The sequence below is a fragment of the Mus caroli genome, chromosome 4, assembly GCF_900094665.2.
Source record: "Mus caroli chromosome 4, CAROLI_EIJ_v1.1, whole genome shotgun sequence".
NCBI classification, from domain to species: Eukaryota; Metazoa; Chordata; class Mammalia; order Rodentia; family Muridae; genus Mus; species Mus caroli.
Window position 1 is genome coordinate 37,136,431 of NC_034573.1, and position 16,509 is coordinate 37,152,939.

At 50.0% G+C, this 16,509-nt stretch overlaps 1 protein-coding gene across 6 annotated transcripts; it reads right to left on the reverse strand.

The window, feature by feature from the left end:
* Positions 1–146: 146 nt before the first annotated feature.
* Fam214b (family with sequence similarity 214 member B) lies at positions 147–14,650 on the reverse strand. 6 transcript variants are annotated; one of them, XM_029476666.1, is made up of 10 exons: positions 8,386–8,400; positions 7,933–8,036; positions 4,717–4,860; positions 3,496–4,464; positions 2,674–2,732; positions 2,390–2,495; positions 2,106–2,264; positions 1,815–1,883; positions 1,542–1,717; positions 147–1,420 (listed from the first exon to the last, which is right to left on the reverse strand). In XM_029476666.1, the coding sequence occupies exons 4-10, from the start codon at positions 4,387–4,389 to the stop codon at positions 1,267–1,269; spliced, it is 1,617 nt and encodes a 538-aa protein (XP_029332526.1). In that variant the 5' UTR covers positions 4,390–4,464; positions 4,717–4,860; positions 7,933–8,036; positions 8,386–8,400; the 3' UTR covers positions 147–1,266. The 6 variants fall into 6 exon arrangements, with proteins under 6 accessions (XP_029332526.1, XP_021016636.1, XP_021016641.1 ...); XM_021160977.2 differs by lacking the exons at positions 7,933–8,036; positions 8,386–8,400 and adding an exon at positions 14,539–14,650; XM_021160982.2 differs by lacking the exons at positions 7,933–8,036; positions 8,386–8,400 and adding an exon at positions 14,082–14,218 and having other exon boundaries at positions 2,390–2,492.
* Positions 14,651–16,509: the final 1,859 nt, after the last annotated feature.

Here is a 16,509-nt window from a genome sequence, read left to right on the forward strand (position 1 = left end):
CTTATACAAAAAGGACTAAGACTATGGTCCAAGACACAGCTCATCCCAGCCTAAGATCTCATGGGTTTGAGCTTGTTGCCAGAATTCCAGCTCCCTTTAGGCCCCACATCTCCATCCCCTTGAACACAGAAAAAAGTAGAAGTTAGTTCAAGTTTCCAAACAAGAATTTATTCTTTATTTTTTTTCCTTAAAAAAATGTACCAGGTACAATTTTTCCCATTTTTTTGTTTGTTTGTTTTGTTTTTCAAGTTTTAGCAAATGCTTGTTCCCCTCAGCCAAGCCCCAAGAGTTAAGGGTTGAGGCTGGGTCGGAGTCTTAAGTGAGGAGTGGAGTAACTGGGAACCATGTGACTGAATGAGGGGCACCCCTCATCCCAGCTGAGGTAGGTGGGTCAGAGTCTGGTCAGGTGAGAGGAGGTTCCCCAGTCCTTCGGCCTGACTCTGTCCCTGGACACCTTCCTCAGTCAGGACACCAAAGCAAGGAGACACAGGCAGGAGGAGAGGGACATGTGAGTCTGAGCCCTAGGTCAGAGGTGGCTAAACCCCTGTGTTACACATACATGCACATTCTGTCTCTCTCTCACACACACACCCTACACAAACCCAAGTTTGTATGCACGCACACAGCTGTACACACACACACACACACACACACACACACACACACAGGCTTTCAAAGATGGGTTGAAGGGCAGGAAAGGGAAAAGGAATAGAGAAAGCCGAGGGAAGCTGAGTCTTTGGCTAAGTGACTCAGTTCCTCTGGAATTAACCCTCTGCCCTTAGCCAGAGGAGAGCAGCTCTCCCCTTGCCCCGACATCAGCTTCTTCAAGTCCTGAGGTTGGAGCAATATCTGAGAGTGGGGTGATGCCAATTATCAGGTTTGGGAGGTCACCAAGGCAATCCAATTTGAATAAATTATAAATTAAAAATAAATAAAATAATAAGTGGCCCCTGCCCAGGACAGGGAGGCAACGCTGGCATTACTTGCCTGGGAACTTGGGACAATCTCAGGGTAGCTCTGGTTCCTCCCTACTACCTAAGCTGGCCTGGGAAACCCAAGGGAGAGGACAGGCACATGAAGTACCCAGAGCAGACAGGGTATGGAAGGACCGAAGCTTTAAACACCCAAAGAGTCAGTTTGGGCGTGAGTGGGATGAGGACTTTAATTCAAGCCTGAAGGGGCTCTCGCCATTTCTCCACAGTTTACCCTGTCCAGGATGGCAGGACAGGCAGGCTTTGGGCCCACCTAGGTTCAGGATGCTTGCGATCAGGGCAAAGGTGAATAACGTGGATTATGGGGGGCCTCAGTCACAGCCTGAAGTTCATAGGGGAGCCCTGTGTCCAGCTCCAGGCTCCGGCGGGAAAAAAGCAGGCGGATATCTCCATGCAGGCTTAAGCGGCCTGAGCGAGAGCTCCGGAACCTGAGGGGAAGACAGGGCGACCACGTCAGCATCCGGATGACGGAGAAGAAAGGGGAGTCTTGAGGGCAGAGGACAGATGGATACCCGAGCTTCTCCAGCTCTCCCCGGGTCCTGGGCTTACCTGAGGTGCAGCAAGTAGCAGAGGAGGCGGTGGGTGGGGCTAGCATTTCCCTCCTCACCCACAGGCACCAAGAAGAGGCGATGGCGCAGGAAGGTCATGTGGGCAGCAGGCATGTCCGAGAAGTCAAAGGTCACAAGGAACATCTTCACCACAGTCTGGTTGGGGTTAAATAAGGTCTGGGGACAGGACAGTCCAGGTTGGTCGGGCCTCCTGACTGATTCTTCTCTCTTCCCACATCAACTCCCTCAGGGCACCCAGCACTCCATAACTCACCACTTGGATGGTGCCCACCTTGGGCACACTGTAACCCTTCCTCCCCAGAGGATTCAGGTCCACGACTCCCTAGGAAGACCATAAACCATTAGCCAGGGTAGGAGCTAGAAAAGTCAGTCATGAGCACCAAATACTAACAGCTCTATAGCACTTCCCCCTGGACTTGGCTCTACCCTATACTAGAATTCTTCCCTTCTTAACCTGACTCACTCCTAGAAGAAGAACATGGAAGAAATGCCTTTTGCCACCTAAGCCCTCTGAGGTAACTTTGGGGTCAGTTTTATATCATACCAGGAAGGGGGCCGGCGCATTTTGCTCAGAAACATCAAAAAAGGTGACAGTGACGGGCAGCGTGACATGTTGGGGACAGTAAGACCCACTGGCTCCAATCTCTGCAGTAAAGCCCTCAATGTGGCCAGATGGTGCAAAGCGTCCTCGAAGCAGTGATTCCTGGTATTAGGGTGGAGTAGACACATCTGAGAATGATGCCAAGTCTTTCCTTTGTCCGTTCGAGGCACATTCCACCATTGAATTCCTCCCAGGAAACCTTAGTTACAAAGTCCAAAAGGAGCTACCTCAAAGTTGCCCAGCAGGGTCCGGCTGACAGCAGGGGTGGGAAAGGGGGAGGCACTGGGAGGGCTCAGCAGGCCTGGCCCCTTCCGGAGAGTTCGAAGGGAGCTTCTGGGAAGAGAAGGGACACAAGGGTTGGCTTGAGTGTCCTGAGTATTTCTGTTCCCAGTCCTTGGGTTCCACTCTTTTCCATTCCCCAGGGCCTCTACTACATAAAGTGTTGGAAAAAGCTACAGACTTCTGCCTTCACTTTCATGGCCAGGTAAGAGGGAGAATCTGATCAACTTACAGCTTCAGGCGACGGGCACCTTTCAGCCTCCGCCCCATGGGACTGCAGTCTGTTGGGTCCTATGGTGAAAATATTGAAAGCAGAGACTTTATGAAGGCCAGGCATATTTAATGACAAGGACTTGTTATAAGTTCTCAGAAGAACATCTCTATAGGTTTCCTCCACCTCTACCTAAACAAAGTTTGCTTAGGAGTAGATGAGAGGGCTGGTGAGATGGCTCAGCAGGTAAGGGCACTGACTGCTCTTCCAAGGGTCCTGAGTTCAAATCCCAGCAACCACATGGTGGCTCACAACCACCCATAATGAGATCTGGCGCCCTCTTCTGGTTGTGTCTGAATTCAGCTACAGTGAACTTATGTATAATAATAAATAAATCTTTATTTTAAAAAAAGGAGTAGATGAGAATAGGCTGGTGTGATAACATACAAGGTGACAGGAGGTAGAGGCAGGAAGATGACCCTTCCCTTGGCTACATAGAGAGTTTGAAGGCTATTTGAGACTTTGTCTTAGAAAGCAAAACCAGGAGACTGGAGATCTAGCTGAGTTTTCATTTTTGGAGTGTCTGTGTAGCAGGCTGTCCTAAGACTCAGGCACACAGCCCTGGGTTCAATCTACATTTGATCTACAGAACCACATACACTAGGTGCGCTGGCGTGTGCCTTTTCTGATTCCAACACTGCACCTGGAAGGTGGAGAAGTAGTTCCAGGTCATCTTTGAAAACCCTAGATTTGCCTGGGATACATGTCTCCAAAAAAATAAAAAGAAAAAAAAAACAAAACAAAAAAACAAAAAACAATAGACAAACTTGCCCACGAGCTTACCAAAACAGGCTCCTTGGGCCCAGGCAGCAGGTGGCTCCAGAAGGGTGTGGCTTTGGCATCAGAACTATTGGCAGCAAGAGGGCAGCCCAGGGTTCCCCGGCGCCTCCGAGGGGCTGGCCCCTCATCCTCAGAGCTGACATCAAGGGTTTCTCCAGCAGGCAGCAGCCTTCGCTTGGTAGGGCAGGGGCCTGGAGGTCCAGGGCCAGGGGGTGTGTGCTCGGGACTGTGCCCATTGGCAGTTCCATGGGACTCCCTAGGCCAGGGGTTGCTCCCGTTGCCCACCCTAGCCACTGGGCTTTTACCCCCTATTTGTGCAAGATTGTGCAAATCAGTGTCAAGTGTGTGCAGCTGGCCTGAAGGGGCTGGCCCTGGAGACTCCCCCAGGCACCCCTGTCCCCCTTGATCTGGGAAAGCCCAGTCTCTGGTGTGCAAAGTATTGAAGGAAGCATTTGATGAGAGCCAGGGTGTACTCTGGGTCCCTGAAGTCCAAGGTGAGGTGGTACTACCTCCCTGCTCCACAACACAGAGGCCATGGTGGGAGAAATGCTGGCTAGCCACACCCAGTCCCAGACCCAGTCCCTCTGGGCTCAAGAGTCCCACAGTAGATGGTTCTTCAGGGGGTAGTCCCTCTCTGGCCCCCAGCCCAGGGCCTCTCTTCAGCTCCCGGGGACCCTCGGTGGGAGGAGCCGGCCGCTTCAGAGCCCTAGGAGGCTCGGAGGCACCAGCTGAAGGGGAAAAGATGGATACCTGGTAGACCCCGGGGGATGTCGCCCCCCCTGCTGGGCTGTAGCCCATGAGCAGGCCACCCTGGAGGGTCCCCTGTCTGACTGGAGGCTGTGAAGGGCCAGCCTCTGGCTCTGAGGATGGAGACAGCTCCGCCTGCACGTGGCGCATGAAGCCCCCCTTGGGTCAGGGGGGCCCCCCCACACGGCCTTTATGCTGGGCCTGGGCTGGGGGGCCTGGGGACATCTGAAGGAAAGAAAAACAGGAGATCATGAGACCCAAGGAGTCTTCCCTCTTCCAGCTCAGTTTCAGATCCTCCCTCAGTCCACAGATGACCTTGAGCAGTTTGGGGAGGTAAAGTTGCCCATGTCCCTGGACAGACCAATGGAAGTCAGAGACCGCTCTTGGCACTCCCAGGAGGGGCACATTACAGCTCCAGTTTCTCAATGGACTTGCAATCCCCACCCCCAGCCCCACCCCCACTTTCCTGGACGTTACCCCGATGAAGAAGCCTCAAGCCTGGGCGCGTGTCCTCTCTTCCTGTCTGATGTCTTGTCCCTCTAGCTTGCAGTCTGGTCCATGCCCACTGCACCGGCAAGGTGGCTGCCACCATTCCGTGCAGCTTCTGGGCTCAGTTGGACCCTGAGGGAAAAGAGAAAATATAAGTCAGAATCCGTGCAGCCAATGGTAAAATTCCTCCACTAATATAGGCTACTATATCAGCACACACACCAAGACATCTTCCCCGCTTTGGGACAAGCTCTGCAGAAACAGAGGAGGCAGGCTGGAGACCTAGGGTGTACGCAGAAGAATTGGGCTACCTGAGGACTCAACAGAGAAGCAAGTCTTGGCTGACTGTATTAAGGATGTGAGAAATGAGTAGAGACAAGATGAACCACTTGTCAGGGTCTCCATCTCAGGAACTGGCCCTGAGTAATAGGGGATAAGATGCCCCAAAGACCAGAGAGATTCCAAGTCAGGTTGTAGGTGGACAGGACAATACTGTACTTCTCTTACTCAAGGCTACCCAGTTACACAACTCATCTCCTTGTATCTATCCAAAGGGGCAAGTGCCACTCGAGAGTGCTGAGGGCAGAGGTCATGCAGGTAGGTACACCCCATCACACAACTACAGACCTCAAGTCAGCTCCAAGCCAGCCCTGCACATTTAAAATCCTAACTTTCCCCAGAAATCTGTCTTTTTTAATAGAAGAAATCCAGCAGGGCAGGGGTAGCGCACGCCTTTAATCCCAACACTTGGGAGGCAGAGGCAGGTGGATTTCTGAGTTCGAGGCCAGCCTGGTCTACAGAGTGAGTTCCAGGACAGCCAGGGCTATACAGAGAAACCCTGTCTCGAAAAACCAAAAAAAAAAAAAAAAAAAAAAAAAAAAAAAAAAAAACCAAAAAAACAAAACAAAACAAAACAAAAAAAACAAAAACAAAACAAAACAAAAAACAAAAAACAAAAAAAAAGAAAGAAAGAAAAAGAAGAAGAAATCCAAAGTGGGGCAGTGGTAGTGCTGGGATTGGTGGTGCTCACTTTTAATCCCAGGACACAGAGGCAGAGGCAGATAGTTTTCTTTGAGTTCGAGGCCAGCCTGGTCTACAGAGAGAGTTCCAGGACAGCCAGGGCTTCTCAGAGAAACCTTGTTACCCCCATCCCCTAAAGACCTCCCCCAAACAAAAAGAAATCTAACCAAAAACAAGTGGTGGAAGGAAGGAGAGAACGCAGTCAGAAGATACTTTCTAGTTCTCACCCCTCCCCCCAGGCCCTGCAAACCAGAGATAAGGAAGCAGCAAGCAGCCAACTGGAAACAACTGGAGTATTTCTCCATGCCCTTCCCGCAGGGCACAACCAATACTCAAAAAAAAAAAAAAAAAAAAAAGCTAAAGCATTTCTTTGTTGCCAAGGCACAAAAATGGTCTTCACAGACCGCTAATATTTCAGTGACCAGACTCTCAAGCTGAAGGCCAGCTGTCCCCACTGTCATCCTTATTTGGCCAGCAGCCTGTGAGCACTACTAACCATAATGCCCTTTAACATAACGCTAGAGGCTGAGGCAGGAGGATCTAGACCAGTCTAGCTACATGTTGAGAGGTCCTCTGTCAAAATCAAACAAAACCCAGGTTACAGCCAGACTTCCCACTACACCAGACAGTTAAGGTCAGATGGGGTTATGAGACCTCCTACCTCAGACAAAACCCAAAACCAACAAACAAGCTGAGGGGGTGGTGGCACACATCTCTTAGTCCACACACTCTGGAGGCAGAGACAGGCAAATCCGAGTTCAAAGCTAGCCCGGTGAAACCCGGTCTTGGAAAAAAACAACAAAACAAACCCAATAAATAAAGCAAAACACTTTTTCCCACGCCTCTTTCATGGATATCTTGAAGTCACTCCCCTCCAAAAGATCTCTCTCGTCTAAGACTTCCATAAGACAGCGTCACTAACTACTTTCTGTAACCTGATGATACTGCTGTTCACTTCTGATTATGTCAGACCCGAGGACAGGACTGTGTTTTTTCCTCCTCCCCAGCCCAACTTCAAGCTCATGAGAAACACCCATCAGGATTCAAAAAAAAAAAAGCCTAAATCCGAGCTAGCACCAGTGATCTGGTCAGCGGCCTGACGGTGTAGAGAAACACCATATGGGTGAAAAGTGGAGAGATTAATTGTACATGGGGAACTGCAGCAGTTCATGTGGTGGCAGGAGACGGAGAGAGGGGGGACATTTACACGTAGGGACTCTCCTACATCAGCCATTGCCTTCCTTTCAGACCACACCTTGCCATTTCACCAGGCCCCCTTCTGAATGAGATCCTAAGAACATTCCAGTCCTTCATGTGGGTGAGATGGCTAGAAAGCAGAGAACGCCAGTAGTGGCAGTGTCGTGAGAGTATGACCTGTTCTCGTTTCTTCCCCTCCTAGTCTCCACCCAGGCTTTAAAGTTCAAGAAGGGTGTTTTCCTGAGCACCCCAATTTCCAGGTCATCTACTTGCCCTCCTGAGCCCTTGCCTCGAGGAAGCCAGGTGATGACATGATGCCCTACTTGACCCCAGCATGCTGGCATCTGCTCATTAATCCAGAGTCCTATTAGTTCCCTCCCTGCCCAGAGACGCTCGAAGACTCACTCCTCTGCCACCCAGCTTCAAGCTGACTCATGGGGTAGGACTGCAGGGAGAAGGGACAAGCCAGTATAAGCCAAACCTCGCCCTCCATGCTGGGGATGGGCAGCAGCTGGCATTAAACAGCTGTGCCAGACTGTGGCTGCCAAGGACTACAGCTCCCAACATGCCGAGAGCAAGGCCAGCAAAAACAACAAGTCCCAGAATACCATGAGGTCTGTACCCTCAGATACTTGTTAGACCTGGGAGGTGGGAGAGGTTGTGGTACAGGAAGAACACCTAAGCTCATTCTATCCTTCCCTTCAGTCTCAAGACACCCATTTTTACCCTAAGGAAGGTTAGGGTAAGAATTCCTACCCATGTGTTTTCCACTCTTATCCTGGGCAGAGTCCTGCTGCTCATTGCTGTACATTTTGTCCTCACAGATGTCTACACACGCTAGGGTGACTGTTCCCAAGACCACTGTTCTGAGTAGAAAGGTTAATCTCTGCTTTCACCCTCGCTCTCACTCTGGCCTAGAGCCCTTCACCTTTAATAGAGAGGAAGCAGACCTTAGAAGCCCCTCCAAACTCAGACGGGGAGACTCACCTTGGCTCCTGGACTCCTTGTTCTGGACGATTCCTCCCACCCCCTGCTTAGCCTCCCAGGTCGGTTCTCATCCCTTCTTCACAGTCTGGGACAGGCCCCATACCCTGCAGAGGTTTTGGAGATCTGATCCTTCCACCTAGTACACACTCACCCCGCTCCCAAATTGGCTCCGCCGCGGTGGCCGCTGCTCCGGGCCCTTCCGTCCCGTCCCCGTCCCGGTCCCTCCCCTCGGATAACCAGTCCTCCCTACTACGGGCCCCCAACCCAGACAAAGGGTGACTTAGGCTGAGAGCCTTCCTCTGCTTGGCCCTTCCCTGATCAGCTTCGTGTGCAACACTAGCGGGCTCTGGCGTCCGCAGCCCCTCTAGCTGCTGTTGCACCCCTCCCAGCGACGGTCCCTCCCCGGGGCCGCCCCGGCTCCGCGCCGCAGACTCAGCTGCCCCTCTGACTCACAGGCCATTTCCTACCAGCTGATGGGGCCGCCCGCCCCGCCCAGCGCCCAGCCACCCCCAGCACTGCGACCACGGCTGCCACGCCCCCCTCAGACCACACCCTCTATGGGCAACAACTATGTTCATTGGCCCAGTGGAGGCCAGCCTCTCAGCAACCTCAAGCGTGAGTCACGCCCTCTCCAAGGAGCGCACGCCTATTGGTCCACATAAGGGCAGGCCTACCCAATGTCGCTCCGCCCACCTCCTTAACCCTTTTTCTGTCCAAGTCCTAAGCAATTCTCTGCCCTGTCATTTAACCCCATTCGGACTTCATTCTCTCAGGGCTCAACAAACCTTTCACCTCCACACTTCCTGTTCTGTAGTAAATTAATATGAAGCTCCAGTGCGTTCACAGATAAATCTCAACAATCTCCAACTCACACCAAACCCAGCCCTACATATCCCCAAGCCCATTCACCCCCACATCACGAAACAGCTCCAGGTAAAAGGGTTGTTGTTATCGAGTAAGCTTTCTACAAGAGCAGGAAAAAAAGACCTACTACAGTCGTACCTTATCTCCATCCATACTGAACGATGGCATCCTCCCCCACCCCCTTTTTGTCTTTGTTAGCGATCCCAGGAGGTTTACATTTCAGGCCTTATTCTTTGTAGCTCAAAACTCGTCCCAGACCAGGCTTTGGAGCACTCTTTGCTGACAGGCCTCTGCTCCGAGAAAACAGAGCATCCTAAGAAGTGAGTTAGAAGGCCTTCTGCCCAAAGTCAGATGGAGACCAAGTTCGTCTTCATGACTCACAGCTCCCTCGAAACTCACCAAGCTCCCCCTGAGTCACAGGGCCCCAGGCCCAGCCCAGAGCCAGCCAAATTAAGCAGCATTACAGTCAGCATCCCTAACCTTTGTCCTTAGCTCTGTAAATAACCAGGGCGGAATTTTTGCGAGGACTGGGCATTCACAGACACTTTTTACAGGGATTGCTCTTGAGATAACCTGAGAAAATGGATAGCCTTGTCTACTTTGTCCTCTGAACTTATCAGCAAGTCAGACAGGTTGTCACCAACTCAGGCCTTTTCTCCCTGTTGGTCACATCAGGGAACAAACAGCAGAACCAAAGGAAGTAGAAGTCAATGCTTTGCCTATGCTATGAGTCCCCAGGACCATTAATTTATTACTAGATTGTAAAAAGAGCCCCCCCCCACTTCCTCTCTGGGTTTTACAATTAATACAAGCACACAACAGACATCTAGGATGTTTTCTCCTTACCTCTACCAAGTAGGAGGAACTCCCTAAAAAAGACCCCAGGTCCCTAAGATTGAATTCCCTGCTACAAAAGAGCAGGATTTTTTTGGTTTTCGAGACAGGGTTTTTCTGTGTAGCCCTGGCTGTCCTGGAACTCACTCTGTAGACCAGGCTGGCCTCAAACTCAGAAATCTGCCTGCCTCTGCCTCCCAAGTGCTGGGATTAAAGGCGTGTGCCACCACTGCCCAGCAGGATTTTAAAAAGTCTCAAAGCCCTAAGCACAAGTGAAGAATCAATATGAGAATCTATTTGTCTTAGCAAAGCTCACATCTTAGGAAAATTCTTGGCAGCCCTCATTTGTTCTGTCTAACTATAATTTCAGGCTTTAGTTTTCTACAAAGATCAGAGGGGGAATACTAAAGGAGTCAGGATAAGAAAAAAAAAAAGTTCCAGGCCTCAGTATGCCCTGGGGAAAGGAACACAGGTCACTCATGCATGGCGTCATACCTAGTTGCTCTAAACTCTTATCTTGCATTTTTTGTTGTTCTTCTTTTAAAGCCAAGGTCTTGCTATATAACCTAGGCTGCCCTTGAACTCATCACCGTCCTGCCTTGCCTCCAGAGTGTTAGGATTACAGGTTACTGGGAGGTTTTGTTGTTTTTGCTTTGTTTCTTTGAGACAGAGTTTCTAGTCACTCAGACTGAGCAATTTCAGCTATCTCTTGCCTCTATCTCTGCAATGCTGAGATTACTGGTGTGTGCCACTGGACACAGCCTGACTTAAAAAAAATTTTTTTTTAAGACAAGATCTCATGTAGTTTAGGCCTCAAACACACTATACATCAGAGGATGAGGATGATCCTGGACCTTTTTTTGTTTGTTTATTTTTCGAGACATGGTTTCTCTGAATAGCCCTGGCTGTCCTGGAACTCACTTTGTAAACCAGGCTGGCCTTAAGCTCAGAAATCCCCCTGCCTCTGCCTCCCAAGTGCTGGAACTAAAGGTGTGCGCCACCACTGCCCCTGCTGATCCTGGTATCTTGATCTTTCTGTTCTCACTCCCTGAATGCTGAATTACGGTTTTTTTTTTTTTTTTTTAAAAAAAAACAAACCTTTAGAACTGGGCCTAGTGATGGCTCATGCCTTTAAATGCCATCCCAGAGGTAGGCAGACCTGAGTCTACAGATCAAGTTCCAGGACATCCGGGGCTATGCAGAGAAGCACTGTCTCAAATCAAAACCAAAGAAAAATATTACTGCTGAGAATAATTGCATATACCTTTAATCTTAGCACAAAGGAGGCAAAGGCAGGCTGATCTCTGTGAGTTTGAGGCCAGCATGATCTACATATGGAGCTCTAGGCTAGCCAAGGCTACGTACATAGTAAGGCCCTCTCTTTAAAAAAGAAACAAACATTTTCTTCTTCTTCTTCTTCTTCTTCTTCTTCTTCTTCTTCTTCTTCTTCTTCTTCTTCTTCTTCTTCTTCATCTTCTTCATCATCTTTTCTTCTCCCCCTTCTCCTCCTCCTCCTTTTTCTTTTTCTTCTTCTTCTTCATCTTTTCTTCTCCGCCTTCTCCTCCTCCTCCTCCTTTTTCTTCTTCTTCTTCTTCTTCTTCTTCTTCTTCTTCTTCTTCTTCTTCTTCTTCTTCTTCTTCATCTTTTCTTCTCCTCCTTCTCCTCCTTCTCCTCCTTCTCCTCCTTCTCCTCCTCCTCCTCCTCCTCCTCCTCCTTCTTCTTCTTCTTCTTCTTCTTCTTCTTCTTCTTCTTCTTCTTCTTCTTCATAATTATCGTGTATGGATGTGTGAGGGCAGGTGAGAAGACAACTTGGAGAATCTGTTTCTCTACTTTCACTATGGGGTCACTATGGGGTCACTATGGGGTCACTATGGGGTCAAGGATTAAAATCAGATCAGGCTTGCATATGCTTTTACACACAGAACCACCTTACTGCCCACGTCCCTTTTAAATACATAGCAGCTACCACCATCTTACTTCAGTTTTTGTTTTTGTTTGTTTGTTTTCCAAGACAGGGTTTCTCTGTGTAGTCCTGGCTGTCCTGGGACTCATTCTGCAGAGCAGGCTGGCCTCGAACTCAGATTTACCTGACTCTGTCTCCTGAAGGTTGTGATTATAGGCATGTACCACCACCCAGTGACTTCTTTTTTCACAAACATACACGTAGTTTCCTCTTCCTTTTCTTCCTCTTCCTCCTCCTCTTTCTCCTCTTCTTCCTCTTCCTCTTCTCTTATTAGATGCTCCATAAGAACAGCAACTCTGCTCTTTGTACTAACATTCTCTGAGGCTGGCATATAAAAGGTACTCAATAAAATATAGTGAAGTAAACAGAGGCTCAGATAATGAACAGCACTAGTGAAATGTGGATCTTACCTCCTGTGCTTTCACTGTGCAGCTTTAGGGACCAGCTGTGGTTGTTTGTTTGTTTGTTTTTACCACACACGTGCAAATTTGCAAACTGAGAGGCTCTGAGCTGGTTTTGGTGGTGCACATGTATAATACCAACATCTGGGAGATGAACTCCGAAAGATCAGGCGTTCAAAGTCCTCATCTGTTACATAGTGAGTTTGAGGTCAGCCTGGGCTACTAAAAAAAAAAAAAAAACAACCAAAAACCTGTCTCAAATGTAAAATAAACAAACAAGGATTCCTTTAAACAATGACCATGGAGGGCATCTATTGCTCTGGCTTTATAATCCTACTGGCTGCTGTGCATTTTTGTTCATCACAGAGGATGGGCTTAAGCAACTGAATTTCCTGCTGCTGGCACCGAAGCAGAAAGGCTCTATACTCAGCGTAGCAAACTGCTGCCTTTTCTCTTTATGCCCCACCCACTCACACGAAATGCCCCAGCCCAGAGGAAGCCTGAATGCCTCTGCCCTGGGCCCGCCCCTCTCTGATAGAGAGCTGCTGGGAAGCAGTGTTGCCATAGAAATCAGTGCCTCCTCAAAAGGCTTCAGCCTGCCCTTCTTTACCCAACCCTACCCCAAGGCTTTGTCTGTCCTGAGCACCCCTCCCTTTTTCAGCCAGACTCAGCAACTGGGTGGCTGTATGAGAAGGCTGGCTTGGGGCCCCCTTTCAGCAACACTGTCACACTCATTCAGTCACGGTGTGGAAGGCAGCCCTTCCCCACCCCCTCCAAGCCAACCTAGAGGCAGAAAGAACAGTGGCAGGACAAGTCCCTGGGCCCTACCTACTGTCTGTTCTGAAGGTTTACAGCTAAGCTTGGACTGTAGGGAGCCCATTCTGTCCTCATCCCCTAACTGGGCTAGAGCCTTATATCCTTTCCAGGTCCGGGCTATTATAGTGTTCCACCTCTCAGAGCATACAGCTAAGACTTCTCAGCATTTCTCCTAGAGGACCTCCAGAATTGCTGAGGATCCTATGAGGCTTCACCCAGGGAAGGACAAAGGTAGAGAAAATCAGTCTCTGGCAAGAGGTAAAAGGTGACTACCAGTCACTTGGGATTTATTGGCAGAGGTGGTGGTTGTAGTGGGGGTGGGATCTGAGCCTCCATGCTGGTTACAGGGTGTCTGGCCCCTGAATAGAGTCAGGAGCAGGTCATAGATCCTAGACTGGCAAGAACCCGAGCAGGCCCCAGTGTGAGGAAGGAAGTGGGAAATGAGCACACCCAGAACATAAGGGCAGGGCAGGGGGTGGGCAGAGACCAGAGCAGGCTTCGGTAGGAACAGGAACTAGCTTGGGGATTGACAGGAACCCAGTGACAGAAGGGTCCCCGGAGACACTTTGGGGAAGGAACCCTAGCCTGGACTAGCTACAGATTCAAGGTAGGATAAAGACACAGTCACACAAACCCTGGTAGGCAGCAGGGCCTGCCTGCTCTCCGTGTACCCATGCCAGAAGGTGGGGTCAGGAGCACAGCAGCCAGTAACACTAGACTGGCTACTTGTTTTGCTAAATCCAGCAGCCTCACTCCTAGAACACAGACCACAGATGTCTTCCTGGACTCCCTACAGTGCAAAATGTTACTTTCTAGAAGTACTGAGATTCTCCCCCAGCAGAATGGGCTACAATCCCTGCCCTTCATACAGTACCCCACAACCCATCCCCTCTTTTTCTACACAACCCCATCTACTCTCCCATACGGGGGAATGCCAGCCCTTCTCCACCACATATACCCCCATTCTCCCGAAGTTCCTTCAGATCGCTCAAGTATCACCTGTAATCCTCCACATGCAGACAGTGATCCTTGTCCTTAACAGTGTACCTCCCACTTTCACAAAGCACTCCCGCCCTTCCCCCACAACGGCCCCTAGAGTACACCTCTTTGCTCACACAACTGAGCCCCCAACTGTTCCCCCAATCCCGCCTCACCCACTCCAAAGCAACAATCTCCAAATTCTTTTCTTCGCTAGCGGTGGTCCCTACTTCAGGTCTGCCCAAGCCCACCTTCGGCCTCGTCTCTTTTTCCACACGCACCCCGCCCCACACCTGTAGTTCCGTGGGTCCTGTTGCACTTGAGAAGGTAGTGGATTGGGACAGTGACTGAGCAGCCCTCCTTGCAGCTTGGGCCTGCAAACCTCTCCCCTTGGGTCAGAGCCCCGCCTCCGCAACGCCCCGGCCCACCCTCTCCCTTGTCCCAGTTCCCACCTTCCCCGGGCTGGTCCCCTTGCCCTGGTTCTTTAATCCCTCAGACTCCGCCTCTGTAGCCCTGACCACGCCCCCGCGACTCCACCCCCTTCGTCTTCTTTGCATTACCCCAGGATCCTCTGCTTTCCCGAGACCCAACCCCTGTTTCCCGCCCCCTTTTGGTCTCTCCGCCTTTCACCGGGACCCACCCCCTCAGATTCCAGCCTGCTGGAACCCTTTCCAGGTTCCTTTCACAAGAACACTGTCCCCTCCAAACGCAGTGACTTTTATCCCCCGCCCCTTCTCCCGCCTGCCTCACCAGGGCGCACACGCTCCTTGGCCCCGGTCGGCTGGCTGTGATTGGCGCCGGCGGCCCCAGCAGATGACGGAGGAGACAAAGTGATGGCTGCAGGTCGTCTGAGGTCCCACCCCGGCCACGTGCGGCTTCTGTGATGACAGGTCCAGAAGGGCGGGGCTTTGGCTGACTAGCTAGGTACAACCCCAAACTGACCGGATCCGGCGGCTGGTGGCAAGCTAGAGCTCTGGGCAAAAGCTAGCTCTCTCTCTAGCTCTCTCTCTAGCTCTCACTCTGTCTCTGCCTCTGCCTCTGCCTCTGCCTCTGCCTCTGCCTCTGCCTCTGCCTCTGCCTCTGCCTCTGCCTCTGCCTCTGCCGCTGTCTCTTCTCTCTCTGTCTCTGTCTCTCTGTCTTTCTCTTTTTTTGCCCTTTTCCTTTCTTCTCTTCTCTTTTCCTCTAAAGGGTCCCTTTCTACTGTAAACTGGCCTCTAACTCGCTCTTCTTCCTCTCCCTTCAAAGTGCGGGGGTTCCTGAGATTGTCTTGCTGGTAGTTAGCAAGCTACTTACTTAAGGAACTCGAACCTCTGTAAGGACTACTCAATAGAAATGTGTATTTGTCCTAAAGGAAATCAGTGAGGTTTGCAACCTAGAGTAAAGGAATCTCGGGGGTCTGTAAAAAGTGGGAGAGTTTGAACAGTGGGGTTTCAGGTTTGTTAAATTATGTGGTTGCGTCTGGATTTAGGGATGGGCAGAAGTATCTATTTCTGTTAAGGTGGCTCGGGGAAATGTGTGACCTTGTCTCGAAGGTGGGAGGCAAGACGCAGAGTGAGAAAAAATTTTTGCAATAGATTTTTTTCTAGCAGAAAGAAGACTACCAAGAATAAACAAAGAGCTCCAAACAAATAGAAAAAAACACAAGTGAAAATAAACGATGCTGTTCCTTGAAATGTAAAAGTATCGACATGGACTATAGAGCCTAACATTGATGAAGAAAAGTATTTTGCCTTTTAAAGGTACTGAAGAAAGTCTGTGAAGTCAATACTTTTCAGTTTAATAAGGTCTTGAGTCCGCTACAGGAAATACGGAGGGGCAGAAAGATGTCCCCCACATACCAGTAGATGGCAGCACAGGACTCTTGCAGAGCTAAATGAGGGTACCCAAAGACCCAGTCTGGGGCCTTCCTGTCACGTTCATAAGATTGGTTCTGACAAAGAAGTTCATGGAGGCTCCGATTCTTTAGGATCTGTAACTTTAGCTAACTCTGTGTGTGTGTGTGTGTGTGTGTGTGTGTGTGTGTGTGTGTGAGAGAGAGAGAGAGACAGAGAGAGACAGAGAGAGAGCGAGCACAGAGATCCTTTTGTCTCAGCTGGGATGGGGTGGTTTCTAATTAACAGAAACTGATCAGTTCAACACCAAAGGTATGCTACATAGCAATAAATAAAGGAAAAAGAAAGAAAAAAAGCTCTCCACCTTTAAGAAATTTACTTATGAGGTGTGGAGAGGTGGCTCTGTAGTCAAGAGCATTTGCTGCTTTGCAGAGACTAGAGCTCACAACTGCCTGTAACTTTAGCTTCGGGGGACTTAATGGTGGGTTTAGCTCTCCTTCCTTCCTTCCTTCCTTCCTTCCTTCCTTTTTTTTTTTTTTTTAGAGATTTATTTATTTACCATGTATACAATGTTCTGCCTGCATGCCTACACATCAGAAGATGGCATTAAATCTCATTACAGATGGTTGTAAGTCACCTTATGGTTGCTAGGAATTGAACTCAGGACTTCTAGAAGGGCAGCCAGTGCTCTTAACCTCTGAACCATCTCTCCATCCCTGGTTTTGGCTTTTCCCAGCACCTTCAGGTGCATCTGCATAGTTAAAATAAATCTTAAAAGATATACTTAGCCGGGCGGTGGTGGCGCACGCCTTTAATCCCAGCACTTGGGAGGCAGAGGCAGGCGGATTTCTGAGTTCGAGGCCAGCCTGGTCTACAAAGTGAGTTCCAG

Coding starts and splice junctions, on each gene's coding strand:
- Fam214b (XM_021160977.2), bottom strand. CDS start 4,389: ATGCGCCACGTGCAGGCGGAGCTGTCTCCATCCTCAGAGCCAGAGGCT. Junction 2,496..2,673: donor GGTGCCCGTCGCCTGAAGCT/GTAAGTTGATCA, acceptor TTCTCTTCCCAG/AAGCTCCCTTCGAACTCTCC. Junction 1,718..1,814: donor AGGTGGGCACCATCCAAGTG/GTGAGTTATGGA, acceptor TCCTGTCCCCAG/ACCTTATTTAACCCCAACCA.